Source organism: Telopea speciosissima, chromosome 8 (genome assembly GCF_018873765.1).
Source record: "Telopea speciosissima isolate NSW1024214 ecotype Mountain lineage chromosome 8, Tspe_v1, whole genome shotgun sequence".
Lineage (NCBI taxonomy): Eukaryota > Viridiplantae > Streptophyta > Magnoliopsida > Proteales > Proteaceae > Telopea > Telopea speciosissima.
In genome coordinates this window covers 12,846,323-12,871,824 of record NC_057923.1, presented here as the reverse complement: position 1 = coordinate 12,871,824, position 25,502 = coordinate 12,846,323, and the positions used below count along the sequence as shown (strand labels likewise).

Sequence of the window (25,502 nt, the reverse complement as noted above, 5' to 3'; positions counted from 1 at the left end):
GTCCCTAAGCTCCGTCAGTGCTTCATTAAGGGCGTAAACGGAAGAGCTATACGATTCCCTACAAACCTGGAATTCTTGCGAGCATGTAACTTTATTACTCCCAACCAGGTAATCAATCGTTGCTATTGTTTTATTGAGCTCCGAGAGAGTATAAAGAATGAGCGTTCTGGTTGCTTGCTCGCAGGTTCCAACCTTCGTGGCCTTAGTAACGTTGAGGCAGAGGTCAGGGTATTCCGTTTTTTGGCACCACTCTCTCATGCTACCCACTTTGTCTACAAAGTTAGCTTCAGCTTCGCTGGTAGTAGAGAGGAGGAGGATGGTGGTGGCCATTGTCAGAAAGACCAGTGAGGAAAGGTGGAACCTCTGGGTGCCCATGTTCTTCAGATATATATATATATATTAGTAAACTCACACGTGCAAATGCATGTGTGTGTGTTTGCACTTTCACGTGAAAATGCAATTAAAAATGAACAAATACTTGATTCCACAATGATCTAATACATGGATCTCAGATTTGAAACCAGTGAACTTATTGGTCCGGATTTGGTCTTGACATTTTAGAGTCAAAACCGTTAGAAAACTGGACCGATAGCCTAGAACTAGACCAATTGACACACCTAGGCCCGGCAAGGCTCACCCGAATTGTGGAAACCAACAAACCTTGGCTATGGCCTCATGCACACTATTTCACTTTGTTCTCCATTTTATCTGATTCTTTATGATAAGTGGTCTAATAGACACCATGGTTGCTTGGTATTTAAAATTCTTCATCTCTTTAGTTCTTCCTATTTCTCAAATTACTTTGCCAGAACAATCCAGCATTCCGACAATGGAAATTGTACTAAACTGGTTTCTATTTTATCAGTCAAGGAAGAAAGATCTATTGGAAAAAGGATTTGATGCTCCTGAACAAGGGGAGAATTTATTTTTTTTTTTTTAAAACCCAAGAAGCATTTATTTCTTCACTGCATTGAATTCAATGTGAAGCCAAAAAAATAGATCCGTACATATCCAAATTTGAAACCCAATAAGAGGTTTAAGTGAAAGATTCAATACCCGAAGGGAAGATGTAAAGTCTCTCTCTCTCTCTAATAAAAAATACACTTAAAAAAATACAAAAGTCTCAATTACTGTAATCACAACATTTAGGTCTCTGCTTGTAATTCAATGAACTTTTGAAGAATGGGAAATCTCAGTCAGACCACAATCCTGTGGCTGTGTACAGCAAGACTGAAATCTCAGTCAAGTGCTGAACTGCCGATGCAATCAGAAATGAAGACTGCAGCTTGTTTTAGTACCTAGGGTAAGCTGATTATACTTGTGTAGACCATCCATTTTGGCTCTTTACAAACAAACGAACAAGGCTGTTAGGAGGAAATGGTAATGCAACCCTATTAACATTAATTGGGGGGGAATTAAGGATGACAAATGATAAAAATCAGGTAACAAATAAATTTAGAAATTATATGGTCCAGATTTGAAGGTTTAAGGGGAAATCATAATCTTCAAACTGTAAATAAGAAAAACCCCAAAGTCTGGTTGGCTAACTTTATTGCTTTACTCAGTCATGTAAACAAGGCAGGACTGAAATCTCAGTCAGGTGCAGGGGTAAGACAGACCAGATTAGGGGATGTTATAAAGAAAAATAAGTAGGTGATAATAGAATTGTGGAGCTGATAAAAACCTTAAGCTTAGATTTTCATCTTCACTAAGAATTGCATAGGGAAAAAAAATACTCAGCCAAAAATCTGGCACATTGCATAAAATGGAACAAATTGATGTTAAGTTACGTGGAAAATATTTGGCACACATGGTTATATAGTCAACTAATCAATAATATTCACATTAACCTTAAAATAAATTTAAAGCCTGTGGGACAAGGTCCGCATAATTTGCAATGTGGAGGACTGACATGGTTCTTCTGACTATTGGATAGAGCACCCTTGCATTCTCTGCTTGTTAGATTTCATGGCCCATTTCAACCACATGGTTTACCAGCTACACATTTTCTTCCCTGATTTTCAGTAGTCAAACCAATGGACTGTTGATGTGGCAATCCTAATCACTGGATAGATATAGGACAGCCTAATTGGACATCTATCAACTATCTATTTTGTTTCATGATTCTCTTTCACACAAAGCTTGACATGTGGTTCAATACTTTATGATGATAGCCTCTAGCACTTCCCAAGAACTGTACAAGTCTTCGATACTCCCCTTCAAAGTAAGGAAAGTGAGAGTAAAATAATTTTTTTTCTACAATCACAAATCCAATTGACATAAAAAATGTAACATCATCCATCAGATTCAATCCATAGAAATAATTCAATGTAAAATAAACAATAAACCATATAATAAATTATATAATAATAAACCAAAAATATCTAAGCTAGTGAACTGAAATGTAGATTAAAAAACCACTGAAGGTAGAACAATAGAGGACGGGCCTTGGTGCAACGGTTAAGGTTGCTCCATTGTGACCAAGTGGTCATGGGTTCAAGTCTGGAAACAGCCTCTCTGTAAAAGCAAGGGTAAGGCTGCATACATTATGACTCCCCCCAGATCTTGCAGTAGAGTGAGCCTCGTGCACTGGGAACGCCCTTTTTAATGAAGGTAGAACAATAATACCTTATCCGAGAAATTATTGAGAACACGGCTAGATAGTATAACAGATGCAAAATGGATATTCTGGAATCCAATCCAAGACATCGATCCTTCATGGATCAATTAACCCATAATCCATGACTCTTGGAAGAAAAAAAATTCCACCAGATGGAAATTGAAAACGAAATTCAAAAAGATCTATTCATGAATCCAACCTACATAAACAATGTGTGAATGTAAAATAACTCACTGTTTGGTAGGATCCAGATGTGAAATCTCGGCTATCTAAGATCTGTGAGGAGGCATAAGAAGAATAGAGGGAAAATTAAAAACGCAATGTAAATGTAAACTACAATTAATGAAAATTTCATGAAAAGTGAATTTTCATTTCAAGCACCCTTCAGAAGTGAACAAGTAAACAATACAAACAACAACAAAGAAGTAGCAGGTCAAACTCAATTCGTTGAACCATAAAAAAGGCCATACCCAGTGCACAAGGCTCCCACATTTAGCAGGGTCTGGGGAGGGTCAAATATACGCAGCATTACCCCTGTTTCCAGAGAGGCTGTTTCCAGGACTTGAACCCGTGACCAAGCGTTCAGCAAGTGAGCACCTGACCAATGTGCCAAGCACGACCAGCTCGATTCGTTGAACCATATAAAAGAAAATTCACATTGTTTGGAGCCAACAAGGCAATCAGAACAAGCATTAGGCAGGACCACTAAACAAGGACGACAACCATCACTCGTGGCTCATCATCCGCCACCAACTATGCGAATCCCAAAATTTAAACTTGAAAGCAAATGCACCTAGCATACATGTTAAATCGATCAAAACCGATATTCAGATTGAAAATCGAAACAAATCTACATCTATCCAACAAACAATAGAAAAAAATATGAAACCAGGTTTTGAGAAATTTAAAACTAAGAACGGAGAGATGTACTGAATAGAGACTTGAGTTACGTTGAGATTATTCCTATGGAACAATTGTGTCGAAAATTATAGCACAGAAGCTTCTCACAATGTTCGTTGTGCCATGGAATGCTCCCTATGAGAAAAAAAAATTCAACAAATCAGTACCAACATAGGAAGGGGAGGGGAGAGAGAGACCTGCCAGGGAAGAGGGTATCATGGAGAAGAAATTGAAAGGGTACACTCTTTTCTTTGTCTCGACAACAATGTGTGTGAGAAAGAGAGATAGATGGGAGTGAGAAATGGTTCTGGATTTTGGAAGCTTCCTTTTATATAAACATGGGAGGAAACAAATCCTTACTAATACATAGATCATCAATGAGGAGTTAAAACATTTATCAATGTCAATTTTAACGAATTTTTCTAAAAAAAGGGGGAAAGCATCAAACAATACTCGGATTTAACCCAAGGACAATTAACCTCTCATAACCAAAGGCTCTAGCATTACTATATGAACAATAAAAGCAAAATTCATAGAAAATAAATTAAAAAAGAACAATAACACACAAAATAAACATAAGAAATTACCTCAAAAGAGTTACCATAATTTCTTTTCTCCTGCCTCATCAGGAAGGCTTGAATGCAACTGCAGATCCTCATAGAGAAATACTCAGCCAAATACTCTACCTTGTCATGGAAATCTAGAAAAGAATGACACAGTTTCTCAACCGAATGTAGGTGTTTGTTTTGTTGAGACGTTGCTTTTGCAACCATGCTACTAAGTAACCAATCTGTTTAGCAAGCTCTACCTTGAAATTGCTAACCAATGACCTGTTTTCCTCATTTAGCTTATTTTCTCTTGCTGCAGTGTAAACAAGAAATTGGAGGAAGTGAAGTATCAAGCCTGTAAGCTGCGGGATGAGTATAGGTACCTGTTTTTGGAAGGGAAAAAAAAATTAGAGAACGAAATGGCAAAATAAAATTTCAAAAGTACGCACACACATCTTCGCAAATGTGCCAAAAGAAAAAGCCTATAAAAAGATAACTTTCTAGTTTGGTCTGTTGTAAGAATTTTTTTTTATTTCTATGATTCTTGTCTATTGATTTCTGGTTAGAAATAAAATTTGTTTCTGATTTAATAATTCAGTTCTCATGTTCTGATTGTCTGTTAAAACCTACATAATTTCCAAATTCAAACCTGTTTCCTGGTTTTCATTGCTAGCTTCTGCAAGTTTTCTCTCTTATTATCTTAACGGCATAATTAGGAAATTCTTGCCCTAGTATCAGCGTTACAACCTTTCTTGAAACCGTTAAAGACATCAGCTATCAATGAGGTTATTATAGATGGTAAGCTTTATCAAAGCCCCATGCTACCAGATATTCCTAGTAATGTACAACCAATAGACCTGTTGAGAAGGCCAATGAACAAGTAGGCACAAAACACTCATTACCTAAAATCCTAACTTGCAACTTAAAAGGGTAAATTGAAGACGGAAATAGTCATGAAAGTAGGCTATCATATAACTGAAACCACTTAGCAGAGGAACTATTGTTGTCTCTTGTCTTACAGACATGGCGACTCTAGTTTCTTCTATTGCTTGTGGCAGAGAGAGAGAGGAGGCCAGGGGATAGACGAACCTGCAAGATGGCGGGCAGAATGATCTCCCCACCCGCTGAGTTTTTTTTTCTTTTTGTTGGCGAAATGATATCCCTCTCCTCTGCTTGACATTTTCGGGAAAAGCTTCCGTGCAATGTACAAAAGAAGGAAAAAACACAGAATATACCAAGTTGTGGAAGCTCTGAGTTCCATATCTAGTTGAAGTATGTGAGGGGTTATTGAGGAATTGAAAGCTTTCTCTTCAAATCAAACGGCCTCTTTAAAATTGCAGAATACAAACAGAAGTGGTAAATAAAAACCCACGAATAATAATACAATGAGAAGGTACTAAAGAAAGTCATTGGTTTCTACTTTCTAATTTACAACAGTTCAAGGAAGAAGGTAGTGTGCTATATTGGTACGAAACAAATGAGAAATAATAAACTGATTACCAGGGGCAAAAACTAATCCGGCGAAAGATCAGGTTACTTTCACCAACAGACATTTCCATGACGAAACTGCATATCAATCCAACCACTGTGAAGTTCTTGCAGCAGCGGCCCAGAAAAATGATAAATTGGGTGAGCATCAAGGGGTTTGGCAGAAGACGTAGCAGCGGTAGTGGTGGCGGCAAGAGGGAGTGAGACGGTGAAATAAGGATTGGATTCAGGGAAAGGGATCGTGTATCTCCCAACCTTGCGAAGAGTGAAAAGGCAGCGAATGGACATGTCTTTTGAGTTGGTTTGGGAGGCGTCTTCCGCTCACGCGAGAGAGAGGTATTTTAATCCGTTCTGAAAGTTTGCCAAAGGAAAGGGTACCAATGTTTTAAAGTTTGATTCCATACGTTGTTTGAGAGAGTAGGGTCAATTTTGTCTAAAAATACCAAAGAGAATGGGTATTATAGTCCAATGAAAAATTTGACAAAAATGTATACTACGTACTTTAATAGGGTACATAGATATACCCTGTTCCTATCTTCCTGCTTCAAAGGTTTCTCCGATTCGTGACTCCTCCTCTCCCGGTCTGGTAATTGGAAGCTTTTCTCTCTAAATCTCAAGGTGGAATTTATAAGTGAAAGAATACATTTTGAATTGAACAGAAGAAAGCGGAAGTTTCGGTTTTGTTAGTTATGGGCAAAATTCAGGGTGTTAAAAGATCTGGTTTGGTTCAAATCATTTAATTAAATGGTCTAAATTTTGCAATCATAATCGAACCATTTATTAAACATTTTCATGGTTTTGTTTTAAATGGTTCGGTTTGATAAACGATTTTTTTGTTTGCTTTTGCCACATTTATGTACGTTTAATAGTGTTAAAACGATTTATTTGATTAAACGGTTTAGTTTGATTCAAACCATTTAATTAAACGGTCTCAATTTTGAAACCATAACTGAACCAGTTATTAAATAATTTCATGATTTTTGTTTAAACGATTCGATTCGATTTTCGTAAACGGTTTCAGTTTGATTTTGACACCCAGAGACAAAATTAGCCAAAACGTCATTTTCTACCGAATGATCAGACAAAATGGTAACCAGGTGAGAGTAAATTCTTAAGGCTCAACTTGATTATAGCCTTAAATTTTTATTTATTTTTTGGGTAAAAATTATAGCATTAACTTTTTTTTGGTAAATAAAAATTATAGCCTTAACTGCAACCTTGTCTTTGTTATTTTAGGATTTTATGAGCTATTATTATTAGCATGGCTTGTGAGTATTATCCTCCCCTTTACCTGTTTAGGTGACATGAGTCTTTAGTATAACAGGTAACTTTCTCCTCCTCCGTAGTCCACTCCTAATTACTATAGTATTTTGTTTTTTAAAGGGAAATAGAACTCTATTTGGAGGTGACGTGGTGTTTCCTATGTCCTCTCACAAGATATCATGAAATGACACCTCAGCCCCTGGGTAGATATCTAAGTGTGCTCTCCCATTGGCTCAGATGCTTGTGCAGATATCATTCGATCAAATAGAGATCTCTTATCATTTTTTAATTAATATCACAAACGGTGGGACTCACATTTTCCTGTTCAATTTCTTTTTATGAAAAGAAATTAAATTAACAAAATATACAGATATCTACATTGTTCCCATGATGAACAAACCTTCGCCGCTGCATAATTTCTTGGGGCCACCCGCCTGAGGCTCACTAGGGCCCAAAAGCTCCCGGTTCGTGCGTGGCACGGGGGTCATGTACGAGCCCAGGGGGGATTTAGTCGGCCTAAAGTCATATACCCCTCCTGTCTCCAAAAAAAAAAAAAAAAATTTGCCTTTTCGATTTGAATAGTTGAATCCAGTGAGAATAGTTAAGCGTATGTTGGATGCCGCAAAGATGGAATCCAAAAGAGTGAATAGATTCCATCTATACGATATCTTTCAGTAAAGAACCAGTCTCGTACGAGAACCTGATCCAGCCTCACCTTGGGGCCTATCCCCATCCCCTATCCCCTATCCCCACCCCCTTAGTAAAGCTCTCCGATTCCAAAAAAAAGCCTTGATCCAGCCTTGAATCCATTTAAGTACTTAACCATCTGCTGTTAACAATTAAAACCGAACGCTCACATTAATGGAGACCAAAATTTGCAAAAACCATTTTTCTAGGAAAACTTGTTCTATTGGATGGTTTTATGTTTTATTTATGCAATTTTCTTACATCTTTTTTGGATGATTTTATGTTTTATTCGATTTTCAGTTAATCAGTTTCAAACCTAAACGATTTGGTGAAGATGAGAGTGATTTGGTTACTTCGATCACTCTTTAATTTGGATGGGTTTTTATCATAAGGGCATTTTGTTCATTAGATTCCCTAAAACTAACGTCTAATGTTTCAAATTATCATATTGGACTAGAGTATTACAAAGTTTGGAAAATATAGATGCAATTAAAAATAGTGAAAGTTTATAGATACATTTGTACGTATGAAAATTTGAGGGGGCATTTGGAAAAAACCCTTGGAATTATTAGACCCAACGCAGCCCATCTGGTGACACAAATGTGGTTGCGTTCTGACAAGCAACAAATTTTCTTCGAATCTCATCTTGAAGCAACCGTCGGACAGGAATCTCGAGGTGAGAAATTGTGAGGAGATTGTAGGTGAGGAGATCAAAAAATAAGAAATGACCAGAGTTGGTACAAGACGAAGAAACTCTTCGACCTCCTTCCTATATGGTAACATCTTATTAATCATTCTGATTTTGTCCATAAAGAAATGCTATCATTTAAATACATCTTCCCAGTAGAAAAACTTTGGCTTCTCAAATTTATTTTGAAACCTCTCGGGTCAAGTTCCTCTGCACGTACATATGAAGAAAGATAACCGTCGATCAAGGGCTTACCCTGTTGGTTCGCTGTTTTTTTGGAGAAACAGCGTCGGGAGTTTGATCGGTGGTTCAAGTCTCCTCAACCCTTGAATTGCACCAAAAAATAAAAAAATAAAAAGAGAAGGAGAAAGAAAAATAATCATTTGTCCCATTATTCCCATTATTGTTATTTAGATGAGGACCGGAGGAGAGCTACTAATGGAAACAAAAAGGATAAGTGGTTACTCTTATATGTACGGAATGTATGTGTAGAAGATACATTCTCAACATCCTTTTGGTTGCGTTTGATGGAATTCGGGGTGGCAACAAATAGGTTCCATTGTCGACCCAAATTTGAGTTGTTCATTGTCAAAATTGGATACCAAATCCGCATATGGGGGTGAGTGGTGGGGTGGGGAGAGAATTTTTCTCCTCTCAAGTTCCTTGCCCGATCAGGTGCACAGGTTCCTTTCATGGAGAACGATCCATGGGGAGACTAGATAAGGTGGAGTGGGCTTGCAAGGGAGGGGAGAGTGAGAGCAAGAGAGGTAGAGGTAGGGATGTAAATGGGTACCCAAAAATCCGAATTCGATCCCCCTCCATATTAGTTTAGGGGTATTCGAATTTTTATTTGAATAATCCGAAAAAAAAAATTATCCGATTCGAATAGATATCCAACTAATGTTATAGACATTTTTAAAGATTCAACAGGTTCTAAAGAATGAGGAAATGAGAATTATGAGACTAAAACATGGATTGAGAGTGAATCATACCCGTTTGGGGGGGGGGGGGAGGAAGGTCTGGATTACACAAGTCATAAATGTAAACGGATAGTCAAAAATCCAAATTCAATTCGCATATGTATCCGTTTTGGGATATCCGTATTCAGACAAGGAATATCTATATTGGAATGTATTCAAAGCTTCCAAATGAAATTCCACCATCGAGAAGTAGGATGACTAAGATGTTAAGAAGGGGAAGATGATTTTATGTGAAGAGAAAGGACACATGTTATCACTTTTTGGTAGAACTAATTCCCAATTATGCCAATCTCTTAAAGAAAGGACACATGTTGCCTAAACAGGTAAGCGGGAGGGTAATACTCTCCTCGGACTTGAAGAAAATTGGGTCTAACCTTGAAATACCAACCTGCGTCTCTGAAACCTGAACCCCACTGTACTGGAACTAAATCGAAGGATAAAATCTCACAAGGGCTCTGGTCGGTTTCGGGGATTGAATTGAATTTGGAACAGAATTGGTTGCAAACAATTGGAATCGGCCTCTCATTTCTGAAAATTTAGCAATTCGGTGAGAAAAAACAAATAAAATTGGTTGGATCAGGACTAGTCTCGGCCGATTTCGAATTTTAGATCGAAACGGACCAGAATTGCCTTAAATCGGTCAAAAACCCTAAACCCTAAAAGACAAGGTGTTATGACATAACCGCATTCTATAAGGCAATCCTTGGCACGCGCATGAGGTGTTTCTATTGTGGATCAGGATCGTCTCTAGAGAGCAAGGAACACCCAGGGCGTTGGCAGCCATTGGGTTGTGATGCACACATCTCTAGGCGTGCACCGAGATGTGTGCAGCATAGTTCAATTGCAGGATGCCCCCTAGCAATACCCTGGGCACACCCCTCCCTGGAGACGAGCTAAATTCTTCTATTGTACCCTCAATGGCCGGTGATGGCACCATGATATGTCATGTGCAGAGCTTGATGGAGTGGCACAAAATTTTACTACTATCCAAGTTGTATGCATGTTCCTGCTACCCGGGTTCACAATCAAAGAAATGGAATCTAAAAGAGTATTTTGGAAAATACTAAAACTTAGGAGAGTATTTGTGAATCCAAAGGAGAAGTGGATAATTCCATTTCTTTGAGTGCAACTGTGCAAGCCTGGGTAGTAGGAACATTCATGCAACCTAGGTAGGTAGCAGATAATATTTTTTTTGGGAGGGAGGGGGTTGCATGTTCGAAGGTATTGATATATATTGTTTAACGCAAAAAGAACTCTGCACGGGAGTGTGGCCTATGCCTGCACTCTCATGAGTCTACTCTCTCTTCCCCATATGAAAAGACACTTTTACCCCTTTGTTTTGAGGAAGAAAAATATAAACAGATGGGAGTGGTGGCATAGACCACACCCCTGCACAGAAAACTGCTTCCCATTGTTTAATAGTTGTGGCCCTTTTTATTTAGCAAGTTAAGTATTTAATATAAACGATTGCAACATAGAATAAGAGCTCATGGTTCCTTGGCTCTTTCCCTTTATTCAGGTTTTTTTTGCCTTTTCATATAAGTGAGAACTCTATCCGAATCTTGCTCCCCTCCGGTCGTAGCGGGAGCTAAAACAGGAATGTTGGGGTCATTTCACAGCTAGGTCCACTTTATCCACCAAATGCCTCAAGATTTTAGACCTTCAAAAACATATTATTTTAACACAAATCATTATATTATAAAGCATGAATTAATTAACATTTCAAACTCTGAACGCTTTCTTGTCCATGCTTCTCAATCTCAATTCTTATTTTGTTGAGTTGCCAAGGCCAAGTTGACACCATTCAGCTGGTCGAGAATGCCGTTGACATGGCCAATAGGGTTGGTCAAGCCAGACTCGCTGTAACCGTCAGCACAAGTCTGAATGTGGGACTCAACAGCAGAAAGGCTGTTCATCAACTCTGGATAATTCTTTATCTGCTTCAGTGCATTCTTAAGGTCATCAATGGCGAGATCATACTCTTCCCTGCAATCGTTGAGTGGGTTCTTGCTATCAACATTACCAGATTTAAGGAGGGAATCAATCTTTGTTATTGCCCGATTGAGCTCCGATAGAGTTCTACTGATGGTCGTTCTGGTTGCTTGCTCGCAGGTTCCAAACTTTGTGGTCTTCGTAACGAAGTTGCAGAGGTTAGGGTTATCTGTATTTTTGCACCACTCAGCCATGCTGGCCACTTTGTCCACAAGAGTTGCTTCGCCGGTTGTGGAGAAGAGGATTAATGTTGTGGTGGTCATTGCCAGAAAGACCAATAAGGAAGAATGGAACATCTGGATACCCATTTTCTTCAGATGCTCTGTTTCTATCTTTCTACAGCTTCAAAGGTTTTTCTCTCAAGGTAGAATTTATTTATTATAAAATACATTTTGATTTGAACGTCGGAAGATATATAGATGTGGACAATCGAAATTCTCTACCAGAAATTAAATTCGTAAGGCTCACCTTGATTATAGCCTTAACTGCAAACTTGTCTTAGTTTTTTTTGTTAAGGAATACAATTTCAATTCAAACTCTTTTGAATTTTGAATATTAAACGTTAGAATTGATTGTATGAGCGATTATTACTTAGTTTGGTATGGATGAATAAAAATGGCCGGGTCCAACCTTGGATATACCTGGTAGAAATATAATGTAATAGGCAGTAGTATAAGACTTATATGTTTATATGGTATTTTGTACATCTCCGAAATATCCTTGTAGAAGTTGAAGTAGAGATTGTTAGCGTCAAAATATATTCTCTTGTATCACCAAAATAGAAGGTATAAGATTGTAGAATTGAATCGTATTGGATATTTTCCTTAAGTTTTTTAAACGTCCCAATTAGTACAATCCGGGTTGATCATGCACTTATACCTCAAAGATATAGCAACTCTCTTATCTCATATGGTGCACCCCGAAATGTGATTACATAGGGAATTGAAATCTGAAGGTTATACTCACTAACTCATTAACACAATACTACGATAGAGAGGAAAACCAATTAGCAAAGATTTCTACAAATAGTGTTAGACCCAATGAGCAAGACCTCCTCTCTTTATATAAGAAAGGAAGAGACACCACTAAGAGATGTCTCCAAAAGAAATGCCCCATATCATGTAATCTTCCACAAGACTTGTTTGTTAGTCATTCAAACAAGTCGGCACACCCATTGGCTATTTAGGTGTTTATTGAGAAAGGACTCAACCCTCTAACACATTTAATAAAACAAAATAATAATTTGAATCTTAATATTTTAAAATCATTTAAAATTCCAACAATACCAAACTGAGTCTCTGAATCTGATCCAAATCGAAGGATAAAACCTTGTCGGTTTAGGGGACCGAATCTGGCAGTGCCTCGGTCTTAAAAACATAAAAATTTGTCCCTCAGATCTGAAAACCCAGCGATGTGATAAGAAAAACCCTAGAATTGGTTGGATCAAAATATCCAAAATCAGGATCAGTCACGGCCGATTCGATTAGATAAAAACATTCAGAATCGTGATCAATCATAGCCGATTTCGATTTTGGATAGAAAATCAGCCTCTCAAATCTGAAAATCCAACAATCCGGGGAGAAAGACCTTAAAACCAGCTTGATAAGAATGTCCAGAATCGAGATTAATCCCAATCGATTCCAACAATTAGCCCAACCAAGTCCCATTTTGAATTATTGGTTTGGGTAGCTAATCCTGATCTATCTGCTGATATCTTTATTTTAATTTTTTTTTATTTATGACAGTTTCCCTCCGCAGCTAGAGAACGGTTCACACCATCCTAGGGTTCACAAACCCATTCCAAAGATTTTTGTATATTCCAAAATTCCCTCTCGATACCCATTCTCACCCTCTCTAGCCCGTCGATGAATGGAATCCCATTCACCGTGGATGGAGGGTAACTTGATACATAAGCGCTTAACCAGCAAGTGTCAATGCTCATTATTCTTTAAAGTTCCCTCCACAAAGCCACACGACAAGGAATCTGGTACCTGATCATCCTTTTGAGGCCTTTCTAATACAAACCCTACTTGTTATCTTATTCGAATTCCAGAGTCCACATCCACGTAGGTCCCATTTTCTTCTATAATGCAAAGTATCTCTCTCACTAATTCTCCATTTGGTTGGATGGAGACTGAGGGAATTGAAAACAAGATGAAGTAAAAGAAGAGGAGACATTCCCTAGAAAGGCTATATTATTCTCTATATTATACTGAACAGTTACTATGTGATGCGGACCATGAAAGAGAAGGTGAAGGTATTGTCTATGTTAAAAAATCCCTTTTGACCTTATAATTAAAGTATCTAATTAAATAACTTTTGAGAATAAGAAGTATCATATAAAAAAGGGTAATTTACACATATCACCCCTGAGGTTTGATGAAAGGATGATTTTACCCCAATCGACTTGGGGAAGATGAATTGCAGATTTTTTTCTTTCTTTCTTGAAGGGGCATTTTGTGTCACTTTACCTTTTGATTTTAACAGTGTTAGTCATAAACTGATGGAATGGGTTTATTTATTACCGTTTGTAAACCTCAGGGGGGTACGAAGAGTTTTCCAAAACTGGGGGGGGGGGGTAAAATCCTTTCGTCAAACCTCAGGGGTGGTATGTGTAAATTACCCAATAAAAAAATATTACAACTTTGTTAACAAAAAAAAAATTACAACTTCTTAGTTCACTACTTTGGCGATAACAAGTGGAATCGAATTTTTATCCTCTCCTGTTACTACACGATGCAGTACTGCATCGTGCAGTAACGGGAGAGGATAACGATTCATAACAAGTGGCACCCTATAAATTTTGTGTTCTGTCCAGGACCATGACTCCCACACCTACACAAGAGCAAATGATAAGATATATATCGTGTGAGAGGGTATGTATACCGCAATTGCATGCTCCCCTAGAATAAAGTTGTTGAGAATATACAAGGAAAAGAACCTAGATCAGCTTGCACGTACAAGAATACAACTTGTAGAGATGGGATCCCATTCTCATACGAGAATGCTTCTAGCATGTTTCACAAGCGCAAATACAGAATCCACCATGTGAGACGGATTAAAATCCTCTATAGTGCATCTAGTGGTGTACTACAGTACGGTCCTGAGAGCTCGACACATGAAAGAAGCTTTAATCCAATGGTGCGAACTCGATGCAAGATTTTTTTATTTTTTTCTTTTCTTTCTTCTCAAGCTCGGCACCATTGGATGTCGCATCTTCTATGTGTCAACCTCTCAGGCTTGCACTGCAATGCATCGTCAGATTAGGGCAGTGCAAAGTACTTTTTTTTTCTATGTGAAACTTGTAAGGGTCGGTGGGTGTTTCGTTCAGTTGCTTCCACAAATGTCCATCTGTTCTTCTGTCAAAGGAGTTAGGATCAGGTTCTTGTACGAGAAGGTGTACAGATGGAATCCACCATGTGGCTCTCACCTGAGGTTGATACCATGTGTACACCTGTGTGAGGCGTTCTTGTACGAGAAGCTGATCTGTTCTCATGGCCGCCCCCTCTGTTAGATGTACTTGATGTCAATACGGACAGGCAAATTGAGAGGATCCAAAGAAAAGTGATCAGGTACCAGAGGAAAGGGCCTCTTTTGAAACCGGTATGTACATTCCATAGATAAGTCACTTTCGTCTCATTCACTTTCGCGAAATTTGTTCACTGCTGCTTGCGTCGATCTTAAGCAGATAGAGCATCAAAGGTTGCAGAAGCTAAAATCTTAAAAGGAGACCAAACCCAAAGCCCCCTTTCCCTCAATTACATATTTAACTCCTAAGTGACCGAACTGTTTATAGAAGAAGATGGCGCTGAGAAGGAACGTGGGAGTTGCAGTGGATTTCTCTCCATGCAGCAGGGATGCACTGAAGTGGGCCTCTGAAAATCTAGTTAAAGAGGGAGACCATCTTATCCTCATCAGCGTTCAGCCCTCCTCAGACTATGAGCAAGGAGCGGCTCAGCTTTGGCAAGCTACGGGCTCGCGTAAGTCTCTTAAATGGCCTCATGGGTTCTTCCGATTAATCTTCATATATCACTTCATTTTCACATTTCCAGATTAATTTATTACATACTTGGTCACTCGATCTGTTTCACGCATCAGAAACTCAGATCTCTGATGCGTTTGATGTGAGAAACTGAAACTTTGGAGGAAGGTAACTGAACTTACCTCTCCTCCTAGGATCGTGACTCTTTTTTTTTTGGTCGGGGACGGAAGAGGGGGATTTAGTTCTCAAATTTTTTGAGAATTATATGGGTATTTCGGTAAAATTTCTATATACGGTTGTGCTATAAATTTGTAGCAAAGGTAGCAAGGGTTTTTCTTTCTAATGCAATTTGAAACAGGTGTGAGGGCGAGCAGTTATAACCCTATTCTCCGTTGATAGTAAAAAAGATCTCATCTCACTATGGATGTAGGCAATTTTGTTGAACCACGTAAATCCTTTAGTTCGATTGTGCGATTGTTATTTGTGATTTATATTCTTTTCTGCATCGTTATATGTTTCGTTTTCCACACTGCACGTATTCTCTTACACAATAATGTTTGATAGGTCTTCCCTTGCAAAACTAAGTAAATGGCCACTTGATAACCATCTTCCATAAAGGCAAATTATGGTAGCTACATCCAAAACGGATCATGTCCTTGTACAAGTACCGTCCAAGGCCCTGCAGGGCCACTCACATGGAATCCACTCTTCCTATGGGTCCCACAGTGGATTCCATGTGACTAGCTCCAGAGGGCCTTGGACGGTACTTGTACAAGGACATGATCTGCACTCGATTACATCTGCTTCAGCAACCAACCATAGTTTGTATATGAACCCTAAAACTTTCAATACATGTCGGGATGTTGATGTAGTAATCTGGGTCACAACAGCCAACATTTTAATCACACGCAAGTGGTGATTTTGAACAAGTTAAAGAATAAAAAATGCCTAGATATATAAGATAAAAAAAATTAATTACAAAACAAAGACGTTTGATTTTGTTTTACACTTACTTTGTCTTGTTAACTTACTTGTACAGTAATTTTTTTTTGAAATTGCCCCCAAAATAAAATCCATTGCTCACAGTAGCCATGCATGGAAGATTGTTTGAATCCCTTCTAATCCAAAATTGATAAGCTTGAGTAGGTTTCTGATCACTATTTACTAACTCAACGACGTACTCTTAAATAATGTGAAGCTCTGGTTCCACTCATGGAGTTCTCCGACCCTGGCATAACCAAAAAATACGGTGTCAAGCCAGACGCGGAAACTCTCGGCATACTCAACACAATCTCTACGCAAAATGGAGTACTTTTCTCTCCCTCTTCCTCTTCCTCTTCCTCTTCTGCTCTCTCTCACTCACTCTTTGTGCAGTTATTTATACATGGTTCTAACGATTTGAAGACTTGTGTTATAGGTAGAAGTATTGGCCAAGATATATTGGGGTGATGCTGGTTTAAAGATATGTGAAGCAATTGCTGATGTGCCCTTGAACTGCCTTGTCATGGGAAGTAGAGGACTCACTGGAGTTAAGAGGTATTATTATGGGGCCCTGTTCTCTGTGCCGTAGTGCAGACTGCGCTTAGGCCCATGGGGATGGGCGCAATGACCACCCTGCTCCCCTAAGTGGCAGGCCCATGTGCCTGGGTGCAGCCCGCGTTGTGGCACAAAAAACATTCTCCCTATTATATATGACTTCTCTTCTATTATATATATCCTCCATGGCTTTCTAACCTATTTATTGATTTCTACTGTGATAGATTGATTATTAACATGAATATTTATTTATACAAATCTTAGGGCTCTTTTGGGGAGTGTCAGCCGCTATGTCATCAATCACGCAGTGTGTCCTGTAACCATCGTCAAGGACTCTCAATCTCGTCAATAAATCAACTTAGCTGAATTGCTAATCGATGATGTAATATACGGTTTTAGTATTATAGACAGACAACCTAGCTGAATTGTTGATCAATGATAAACATATTATGTATTAGTAAACCATCTCAGGCATTCAGGGTACAGGTTTGTACTTAGTTATACCTATTTCGTGAAACAGTTTCAGTTTGATTTTGCTATATAGCGCTTAATTAGCAATAGGAGAAATGTTTCCTATGGAAGAGTGTACTATCGCCCACCTCCAGACATAGAGGGGGCAAAAAACTGCCCCGACCCATGAAAGCTGGAAATGACCAACCGCCTGATGCTTCCGTGCATGCTTCCATTGGCCTCAGCATGTAGGGACATGTTCCCCCACTGGAAACACTTCCCCATGTAAATATTTATGAATGAAATGATCTCATTCAATGTGGCAACCAAACCATAACTAGTTTTTTGTCTAAAATGCAAACTCAATGTCTCACATATATTTCTCCTACATATATATGTAGTGTAATGTGGGTATGAAACCCATCTTTTGTCCCTTCATTAATCTAATTAATAAGCATGGCTTATATTCATATATACAAATAGGGAGAGGGTTAGCACATTGCCCGCTCAGCGGGCGGCCTTGCCCAATGGGAGGGGTGGGATGGGCGGACCAGGGTGGTCTTTTCCCTTGGGGAGGGGAGAGAGATATTCCCTTACATATATTTTGAATGGAATCTACAATTTAGTGGATAACCATCAATAGAACAAAGATTTCAATATTGATTAATCAAGCTACAGAACATGGATTACCATTTCTCTAGAAATTTTGGGGGCAGTTCCTCTCCAATCACTTGAAAGTATTGGTGAAACAAAGGGGAAACTACAAATCCAATGAACAATTTGGATCCTCTACTGCCGAGCTGCCTGGCAGTACTGTGCTGCCTAGACACAGCGAGGCGTGCAATGACTGTCTTACCCCTGTTCAAACACCCCCACTCCTAAGTGGGGGTAAGGCGGCCATTGTGTGTCTCACCATGTCTGAGCAGCACGGTCCTGCTGGACAGCTTAGTAGTAGAGGATATGAATCCTCCAATGAATCCCACACCCCACAACTCTCCCTTCGTTTTACAAGTACTTTCAAGTGATTGGAGAGGATCTGTATACAAATTTTATAGACCAATGATCAATGTATATATATGTATCATTTTGTTTTTTTTCACTTTTCAATATGACTCTATCACGTTGCAAGGGAAATAAAAATAAAGGGAAAGAAAGTGAAATCAAATCAAAACTAATATGAAAGCAATTTATCCTATAACTAATTGTAAATCATTCCAAATTTAGTTATTAAATTTTATATTTTAAAAAAAATAGAATTAATTTCACTTTTTCCTTTATTTACAACCAGATGGAGTCTATCAAAATCTCATTCAAGTAAATAGTAATCTTGGCCATTGGCATTCTTATGCTTAGTTGGGCCACAGAACATGCCACCCCATTGAGGAAAGTAAATTAAGGTAACAGAAAGGCTACAAACAATCATCATAACGCCCATGAGAGAGGTCCCTGTTTCCTTAGAGAATGTAGAGCCTGAAAATAATAGCAGCTGCGTTATAACAGAACCCACTGTTCCCCCACACCCCGTCATTCCCTGATATCACCCCTAGTGACCTGCAAACATGCACACATCAAATTAAACAAATAAATTAAGTTCAAAATAAATAAAAAAGATCAAGTAATCCCACACCCTGATCTTCTACTGCCGAGCTACCCGGTAGGACCTTACTGCCAAGAATTAGCAAGGTGATAAATTATCACCTTATCCGAGTGGGAGTAAGACGGTCATTTACCGCCTTGCTGTGTCTTGGTAGTAGGGTTCTATTGGGCAGCTCGGCAGTAGACGATCCAAATTGTCCCACACCTACAAATCTACAATCAACAATGAACAATTCACCTTAAAAAATTTATAAGCAAAAGTTTTTTGTCACCGAGGATAAAGAGAGAATCTCTTCATCCACTGTAAACTCCTAAAACAATGAGTCTCATCATAACTTTGGCTCTATATTGACAAAGGTTAGAAATATTTATTTTTCCCGATTGAATGAGAGGATCAGATCCTGTGGTTATAGAGATTCTATCTTCACTATGGATGACTAAAAACTTTCGCCTAAAGAAAGAAAATAATAACATTGAATTATAAATTGCAGTGCTCAACAACTCTATTAGCAGACCCAACTTTCCTTAAGCCACAATGAAAGAGGAATCCCTTCACCAGGAGTAGGAAGGGTATTTTAGATCTTCAACATATGTTCTTCATTCAATTTTTTTGTTTTTCTTTCCTTTTTTTTTTGGGGGGGGGGGGAGGTGGGGGTTGGGGGTGGGGGTTGGGGGTTAAAGAGAGGGGAGGACATGAACCTGACCTTCTAGAGACGAAAGGAACCACTCCAAACGTTAACCCGGAAGCAGCTTGAACAAAGAACGAGAAAGCACACATCAGGATTATAGAAATCGCGAGCGAGTTGACTCGCCCGAGTAATAGACACAGTAACCCGGCCACAGTCAACACTACCCACAAGCTCCAGAGTCTCCCCCGAATTCCAAACTTTTTCGCCATCTCATCTGATGACACTCCTCCCATCGGCCGAGACACTATATTCGCCAATCCGAAACTGGCCGCAATAGCTTCTGAAACTCGAATCTCAACAATCAAATCGATCGTAAAAGTACTCGGCAATTATATTATCGATCGTTAATTCTACCCCAAAAGAGAATCCATATATCAAACCCAGTATCCATCCCCTGTAATTCCTGAGCCCGTGAAACAGAACCTCAAGAAAGCTATCTCTGGGCTGCTCATTGGTTTTCCGGGGCCGGGTTTCCCCGTAGTTTCCGTCCTGCAAGTCTTGGCCGTAGACCAATTCCAACAATGCCATCAGTCTGAAAAGTCGCCGGGGTAATGACTGCGACACGCCAAGCGGTAAAAGATGTGACCCGGAGATTGGTGATCGAGGGAGTTGAGTGGCATCAAGAGCTGTGTAGCGCCGGAACCGACGTTAGACCAGCTGGCGGAGACTCCATTGGCGAGGCCGACGATGCGGCCGGAGAACATGGAAGTCATCCAGAATTGGTTGGCGACGAAATTGGCAAGTGAAAATCCAATAAGGAATCGGAGAACGATGAAGGCTTGAGCTGATGTAGCGAGAGAAGTGGCCAAAATGATTGGAGCGGTGAGGAGAGAGAGTGTTGCAAAGGCGAGGCGAGGACCGATGAGGTCACAGATGGGGCCCATTGCAAGACGAGAGAAGATAGAACCAACGAAAGATGCGATTCCAGCGTTGCCGATGTCGGCGTCGGTGAGGTTGAGATTTTCACGGATGATTGGGAGCAGAGGAGGGATAGCGAAAGTGGAGAAGTAGCAGGCGTAGAGAGACAACCATGACAAGTGGAACGCTCGCATATGAGGTGGGGCCCACGAACATAACCTCAACTCGGTCGCCTTGAGATCGGAATCCACCGGAAGAGCGAAAACTGGTTCCTTTCTTACGACTTCTGCTCCTTCCATTGAATAAGAATTAAAAAAGTTCTGGGTCATTACAGAACAGAATCGCCGGAAAGCTGAGACCTCTACGGTTCCAGCGAATTGCGATCAAATTTTGAATCTGAATTACAAAACAGAATTTTTAGAGGGTTTGGAACCTTCTTTCACTGTAAAATTGGACCAAGGAAAAGTTATCAGCAGGTGTCAATTGGGATTCGAGAATGTCGATTGGTTAAATTTCCTCGTCTTGCAGCTATTTAAGATTCTTAATTATACAAGATAGAGAAGCTAGCCAGCGGTCTTGTCTCAAATGTTCGTGAAGGAGATACTGAACACAGAAAAGAAACAAAGGAGCACGCAGGAAGCAACCGCGAAACTAACGACCGATCAAAAAAACGAGAGATCTGAGTGTTTCTCTCTCGTTAATTGTTGATGGCCGAGCTGACAAAGAGGGCTGAGTTATTGATTTTGGCGTAGAACACGTAATAATACGAGGACAAAATGACCGATCAAAAAGTGAGATCAATTAATTATTCTTATTCAACTTTATGTAATAACTCTCTGTGTGGAGCCCTTGATAATCCTTATCCTATTCGACGAAATTTTGTTGCTACTCGGGTTGCAGGAATGCTCCTGCTACCCGGTTCACAGCCAAAGAAACAGAGTCTAAAATAGTATTTTGGAGAATACCAAAACCTAGGAGGGTGGTTATGAACCCAAAGGGAAAGTGAATTATTCCAGTTCTGTAGTTGTTATAAGCTTAGATAGTAGGAACATTCTTGAAACTTGTGAAGTAGCAAAAAAATTTGATCACCACCCAAAAGATGAAAAAGGGTTAAGAATACATTGGCATTTTAGGGGTTCTAGAGGGTGCAACGGTGATTTCGTGCACCCCCTGTGTTCAGTGTAGGAGTGGTGTGCATCGCATAACCAAGTGGCATTCTCTTTCCCTAAAGTATTATGTATACAAAGACATATAACTAAAATTGTCAGAACTGCTACTCCTAGTGTCTTGCTACTATAACTCTTTAATATTAGAGAGGGACTTACACTATGCCTCTTCACATTCATTATTAATTTATTATATTAATTGTTGGGCAAAAGAACGCTAATCGGGCGTGTAGCCCTTGCACCAGTGCAGTCACCAATGAAAGTGCTCATAGAGGGATTGAGTTGGATGCAATTTTCAATTTCACTGGGGGTTGAACGGTCTTTTCGCATACAAAGGCATTGGTTTGTATCTAGGTGCAAGAACCACACTAACCATGCAACCGGTTAGTATTCTTTTTCCCATGTTTTTAAAAAAAAATGTGAGAGGGGTAGTGTACCCTGCTTGCTCAAAGAACCCTCTCCCATAAAGGCAAAATTTTTCATGCACAGCTGTTGACGTAAATGCCTATCTAAAATGACATAAACACCCTTGTTTCCTATTTGAGAGTCGATGGAAGAATCTCTCGTGTACAAATACCTACCCCATCAATAAATAAGAACTTACATCTTAGTATAATTATGTCCCCTCGCAATTATTTTTAGGGGAAAAAGAATGCTACATGGTCGTGTGGCCCACGTGGAAATTGCACCTATTCACAGAATCGCACGAAATACCACTAGGTGTGTCAACCAGTAAGGCTCAGTCGGTTTCGATCGGGCCTACCGGGCTTAACCAAGCTTGAAGCATGGATCGTGACCACTCGTTTAGCTAATCAGGTCGGGCCTAGACGGGCTCAATTGGGCTCGGTCTGTCTCGTGCTATAATTGGGGTATTAGAATCGGGAATTAACTAGGCTTTAATTAGGACTTAACCAGGTTATGAGCGTGTTTAACTCTAAAGCGGCTATAAACGGTGCAACCCTAAAATGTGTAATACTGAATAATGTAAAAAATATTATAATTGATGATTTTTTTGTGGGCAAATTTCACGGACCCCCCTTATAACTATTCCAAAAGGCAAGTATATCCTAAATTTTGCAAAAATATCACAGACTACCCTTATGTTATATTTTTATTTCAACTTAATCCACTCCGTTAGGTCTGTGCAGTTAAGTGGCTTTTAACTCTTTTATAATGGTAAAATTACCCTTACCCTTATCATAGGATGAACTTCCTATTATACCCTTAAGGTTAAATCCCCAATATCCCAAATATAATCTAGATTTTCTTCATCGTTTTTGCTTGACTAAAGGTGGAAGAAGCAAGTACAGAGAATTCCTCCACCTGCAATAGATGCCATTATTGACCGATTTTCGAGGAAGGTGGGGGCGTCGACAGGGGTGGAGGGAGATGCAGAGTTGGGCGCTAGGGTGGGGGTGGGAGGAGAGAGGACATTGAGGGAAATCCAACGAGGCGGAGAGGGAGATGCAGAGATGGTAGGGAGTTGGGAGCGATGGAGATGATTCTGATAATGGCTTTTTATGGGAATCATCTCCTTGTCATAATAATGTTTGGATTTTTCCTCTGAAAACTCATATACTTCATCTCAATAACAAAATGAAAACTCAGCTTTTTACAGAGCACATTTTAGTAATACTCCCACATCTAAATTACTTAGCAACAATTTCATTAGTTTCTTCGTTGGTAACCAAAAGCATTGAGATTGCAGCGGATGATGGACTAGTACATCACATTACCCAAAACTATTCACTGTTTCAATTCCTCCAATAGCTGTAACAGCTCCAGTTATAGTACTACTTGTAAGCCAAAAATAATTAACTTAAAATTTTCAATCTTTTACTCATCTGGGAGAAGCAGAGGAGGTGGTGGTTGTGATGTCCCTTGATACGCTTCCTATCAGTTTCAAATCTGAAAGCTTGAATCCTCACCTTTGGGCGACCTTTTGCTGCAAAATTTTAGTTCGAAGACTTGCAGGTCTAAGGAGTTGCGACTGGCACTCAGTCCGGCCTTCTCTCTTGTCGCGGGATCTGGTTACAGCGCATAGACTGCAGATTTGTATTAACTAGTTGGGGTTATCATGGGTTGGAGTCGTTAGGTCTTTGAGCTGCAACCCTTCACCTGCAATTTTGGATCAATGGAACTTGCTAGGGTGGGATTTCACTTCTGCTAGAGTTCTGCCACCAATCTGGTTCTCGGTAGTCTCGCTGAATATAGGAGACGACGAGCCGAGGAGAATGAAACCCACAGAGACAGCAGAGAGACGACGAGCCGAGGAGGGCTGGAGGGGGTGGCGGTGGTGGTGGTGGCGGCGGCGGCGGAAGAAACAGCAGCAGGGGAGCAAGACTTGGAGGGATTTAAATTACTAAGAGTAAAATTGATATTTTAATTTTGGAATAACTTTGCTTAACGTCAGGGGGAAGGTTGATATTTTTGCAAAATTGAGGGTGTACTTGTCTTTTCAAATAGTTACAGGATGTGTCCGTCAAATTTGCCCTTTTGTTTTGGTTTTTTGGTAGAAATTATAATTGATGATTACATCAAGATTGAGTTGGTTGGGTTGGTTGCGTTCTTGGTGAGGAACTTAGGAATATAACTTGTTATAATTCTAATATGTTGTACCATCACTTAGTTTATGGGCAATGGAGGGAAAAATTAAAAATGGGAATTTCAAATAATATTAGAGAATTGGATTAGGTCGGGCTTTAACCAGAGAGGCTAGGTCGGGCATTCGATAGGCTAGAACCCCACACCCGGACTGCCCGAATATTAAATATATTGGGCTTAACCGGGTGAGTTCGGTAGTGCCTGCTAGGCTAGGCCTAGAATTCACACCCCCAAGCACTGTGTTGCCCCATAGAAAGGTGGAAATCCCCCAAGGTAATATTTGCACATATAGTCCCATTGGCTAGCGTGGGATAGGCTCTAGAGGCCCAGGTAGCCATCTCTCGCTTTTTATTTTTACCACTTTGTCTAATTTACAGTATTTTATTCTAATTTATATTAAGTAAGGAAAATAAAAAAGTGAAAACATATCCGTGACTTCGAATAGGATCAGCCAAGTTTGGCTGGATCAGTTCGGTATCGACTAAGACTGATCCCAATACCGATTCGATCCAATCTAACTGTATGGATAGAGGTAAAATTATAAAAAACTATATTTTTTTATAAGAAAACAGGAACAACAATGTCATATTTGCCCGAGTTTGGATGATCCCGATCCAACCGATACCCAGATCACGAACCAAGTTGGGACTTTATGCGTGATTCTGGAGTCTATTGGGATCTTAGAATCGATTTCGACAAAATATTAAAGGGCAAATTTCATGGACATCCCCTGTAACTATTTGAAATGGCAAGTACACCCTAAATTTTGTCAAAATATCATAGACTATCCTTATTTTATATTTTAATTTCAACTTAGTCCACTCCGTTAGGTATGTGTAGTTAAGTGGCTGTTAACTCTTTTATAATGGCGAAATTACCCTTACCATAGGGTGAACTTCCTATTATACCCATTTCCCCACTTCTTCTCCATTTTCCACTTAAATGACGAAATTACCCTTACTTGTGAAACCCATTTTCCCTCCTTCTCCTTCTTCTCCTTCTGCTGTTTCTTCCACCGTCGCCACCACTGCCACCCCCTCCAGCCGTCCTTCTCTTGCACCCCTGCAACCCCGCGACCCCCTCCCCTTCGCTTCTTTTCAACTCGAGCGATCCCGATTTCGATCTTTCTTGTTCCCTCGATCTCGCAACCTCGCCGAGTCCTGGGACTCTATCGGTAAATCTTCCTCTGTGGAGAGCAAAAAAAACACAATAATAAACAAGAAACCGTCAAAATCAATAGAAAATGTTAAAGAATCTAGAAGTCAGAGAAATAGGCCTGAGAAGTTCTAACCAGGTGAATCTCTCAAGCTGCTACTTCTATGTCGCCGTCTCGATAATCCGTTCGCAGCCGCCATACTTCCTCTTCTAACTTCTATGTTCGTGTCCATCTCTTCTTATCTCTTCTCATCAAATCAATCACATAAAACCCATCAATAACATATCTCTCTGTATCTG

General features: G+C 39.6%; 1 protein-coding gene and 1 pseudogene across 1 annotated transcript; one reads left to right on the top strand and one right to left on the bottom strand.

Annotated features, from left to right (window-relative positions):
- Positions 1-1,585: 1,585 nt before the first annotated feature.
- Positions 1,586-17,042, top strand: LOC122671547 (universal stress protein PHOS32-like). Its single transcript, XM_043868832.1, has 6 exons — positions 1,586-1,600; positions 2,665-2,668; positions 14,955-15,146; positions 16,347-16,456; positions 16,566-16,684; positions 16,949-17,042. The coding sequence occupies exons 3-6, from the start codon at positions 14,969-14,971 to the stop codon at positions 17,034-17,036; spliced, it is 495 nt and encodes a 164-aa protein (XP_043724767.1). The 5' UTR covers positions 1,586-1,600; positions 2,665-2,668; positions 14,955-14,968; the 3' UTR covers positions 17,037-17,042.
- A 1,332-nt stretch (positions 17,043-18,374) lies between these two features.
- On the bottom strand, positions 18,375-20,685 carry LOC122671544 (annotated as a pseudogene).
- Between the last annotated feature and the right edge of the window lie 4,817 nt (positions 20,686-25,502).

Excerpts from the sequence above, each read along its gene's own strand:
- LOC122671547 (XM_043868832.1), top strand. The coding sequence starts at position 14,969 with ATGGCGCTGAGAAGGAACGTGGGAGTTGCAGTGGATTTCTCTCCATGC. Across the intron at positions 15,147-16,346 it reads TTGGCAAGCTACGGGCTCGC|CTCTGGTTCCACTCATGGAG; the intron begins GTAAGTCTCTTA and ends AATAATGTGAAG. Across the intron at positions 16,685-16,948 it reads GGACTCACTGGAGTTAAGAG|GGCTCTTTTGGGGAGTGTCA; the intron begins GTATTATTATGG and ends TACAAATCTTAG.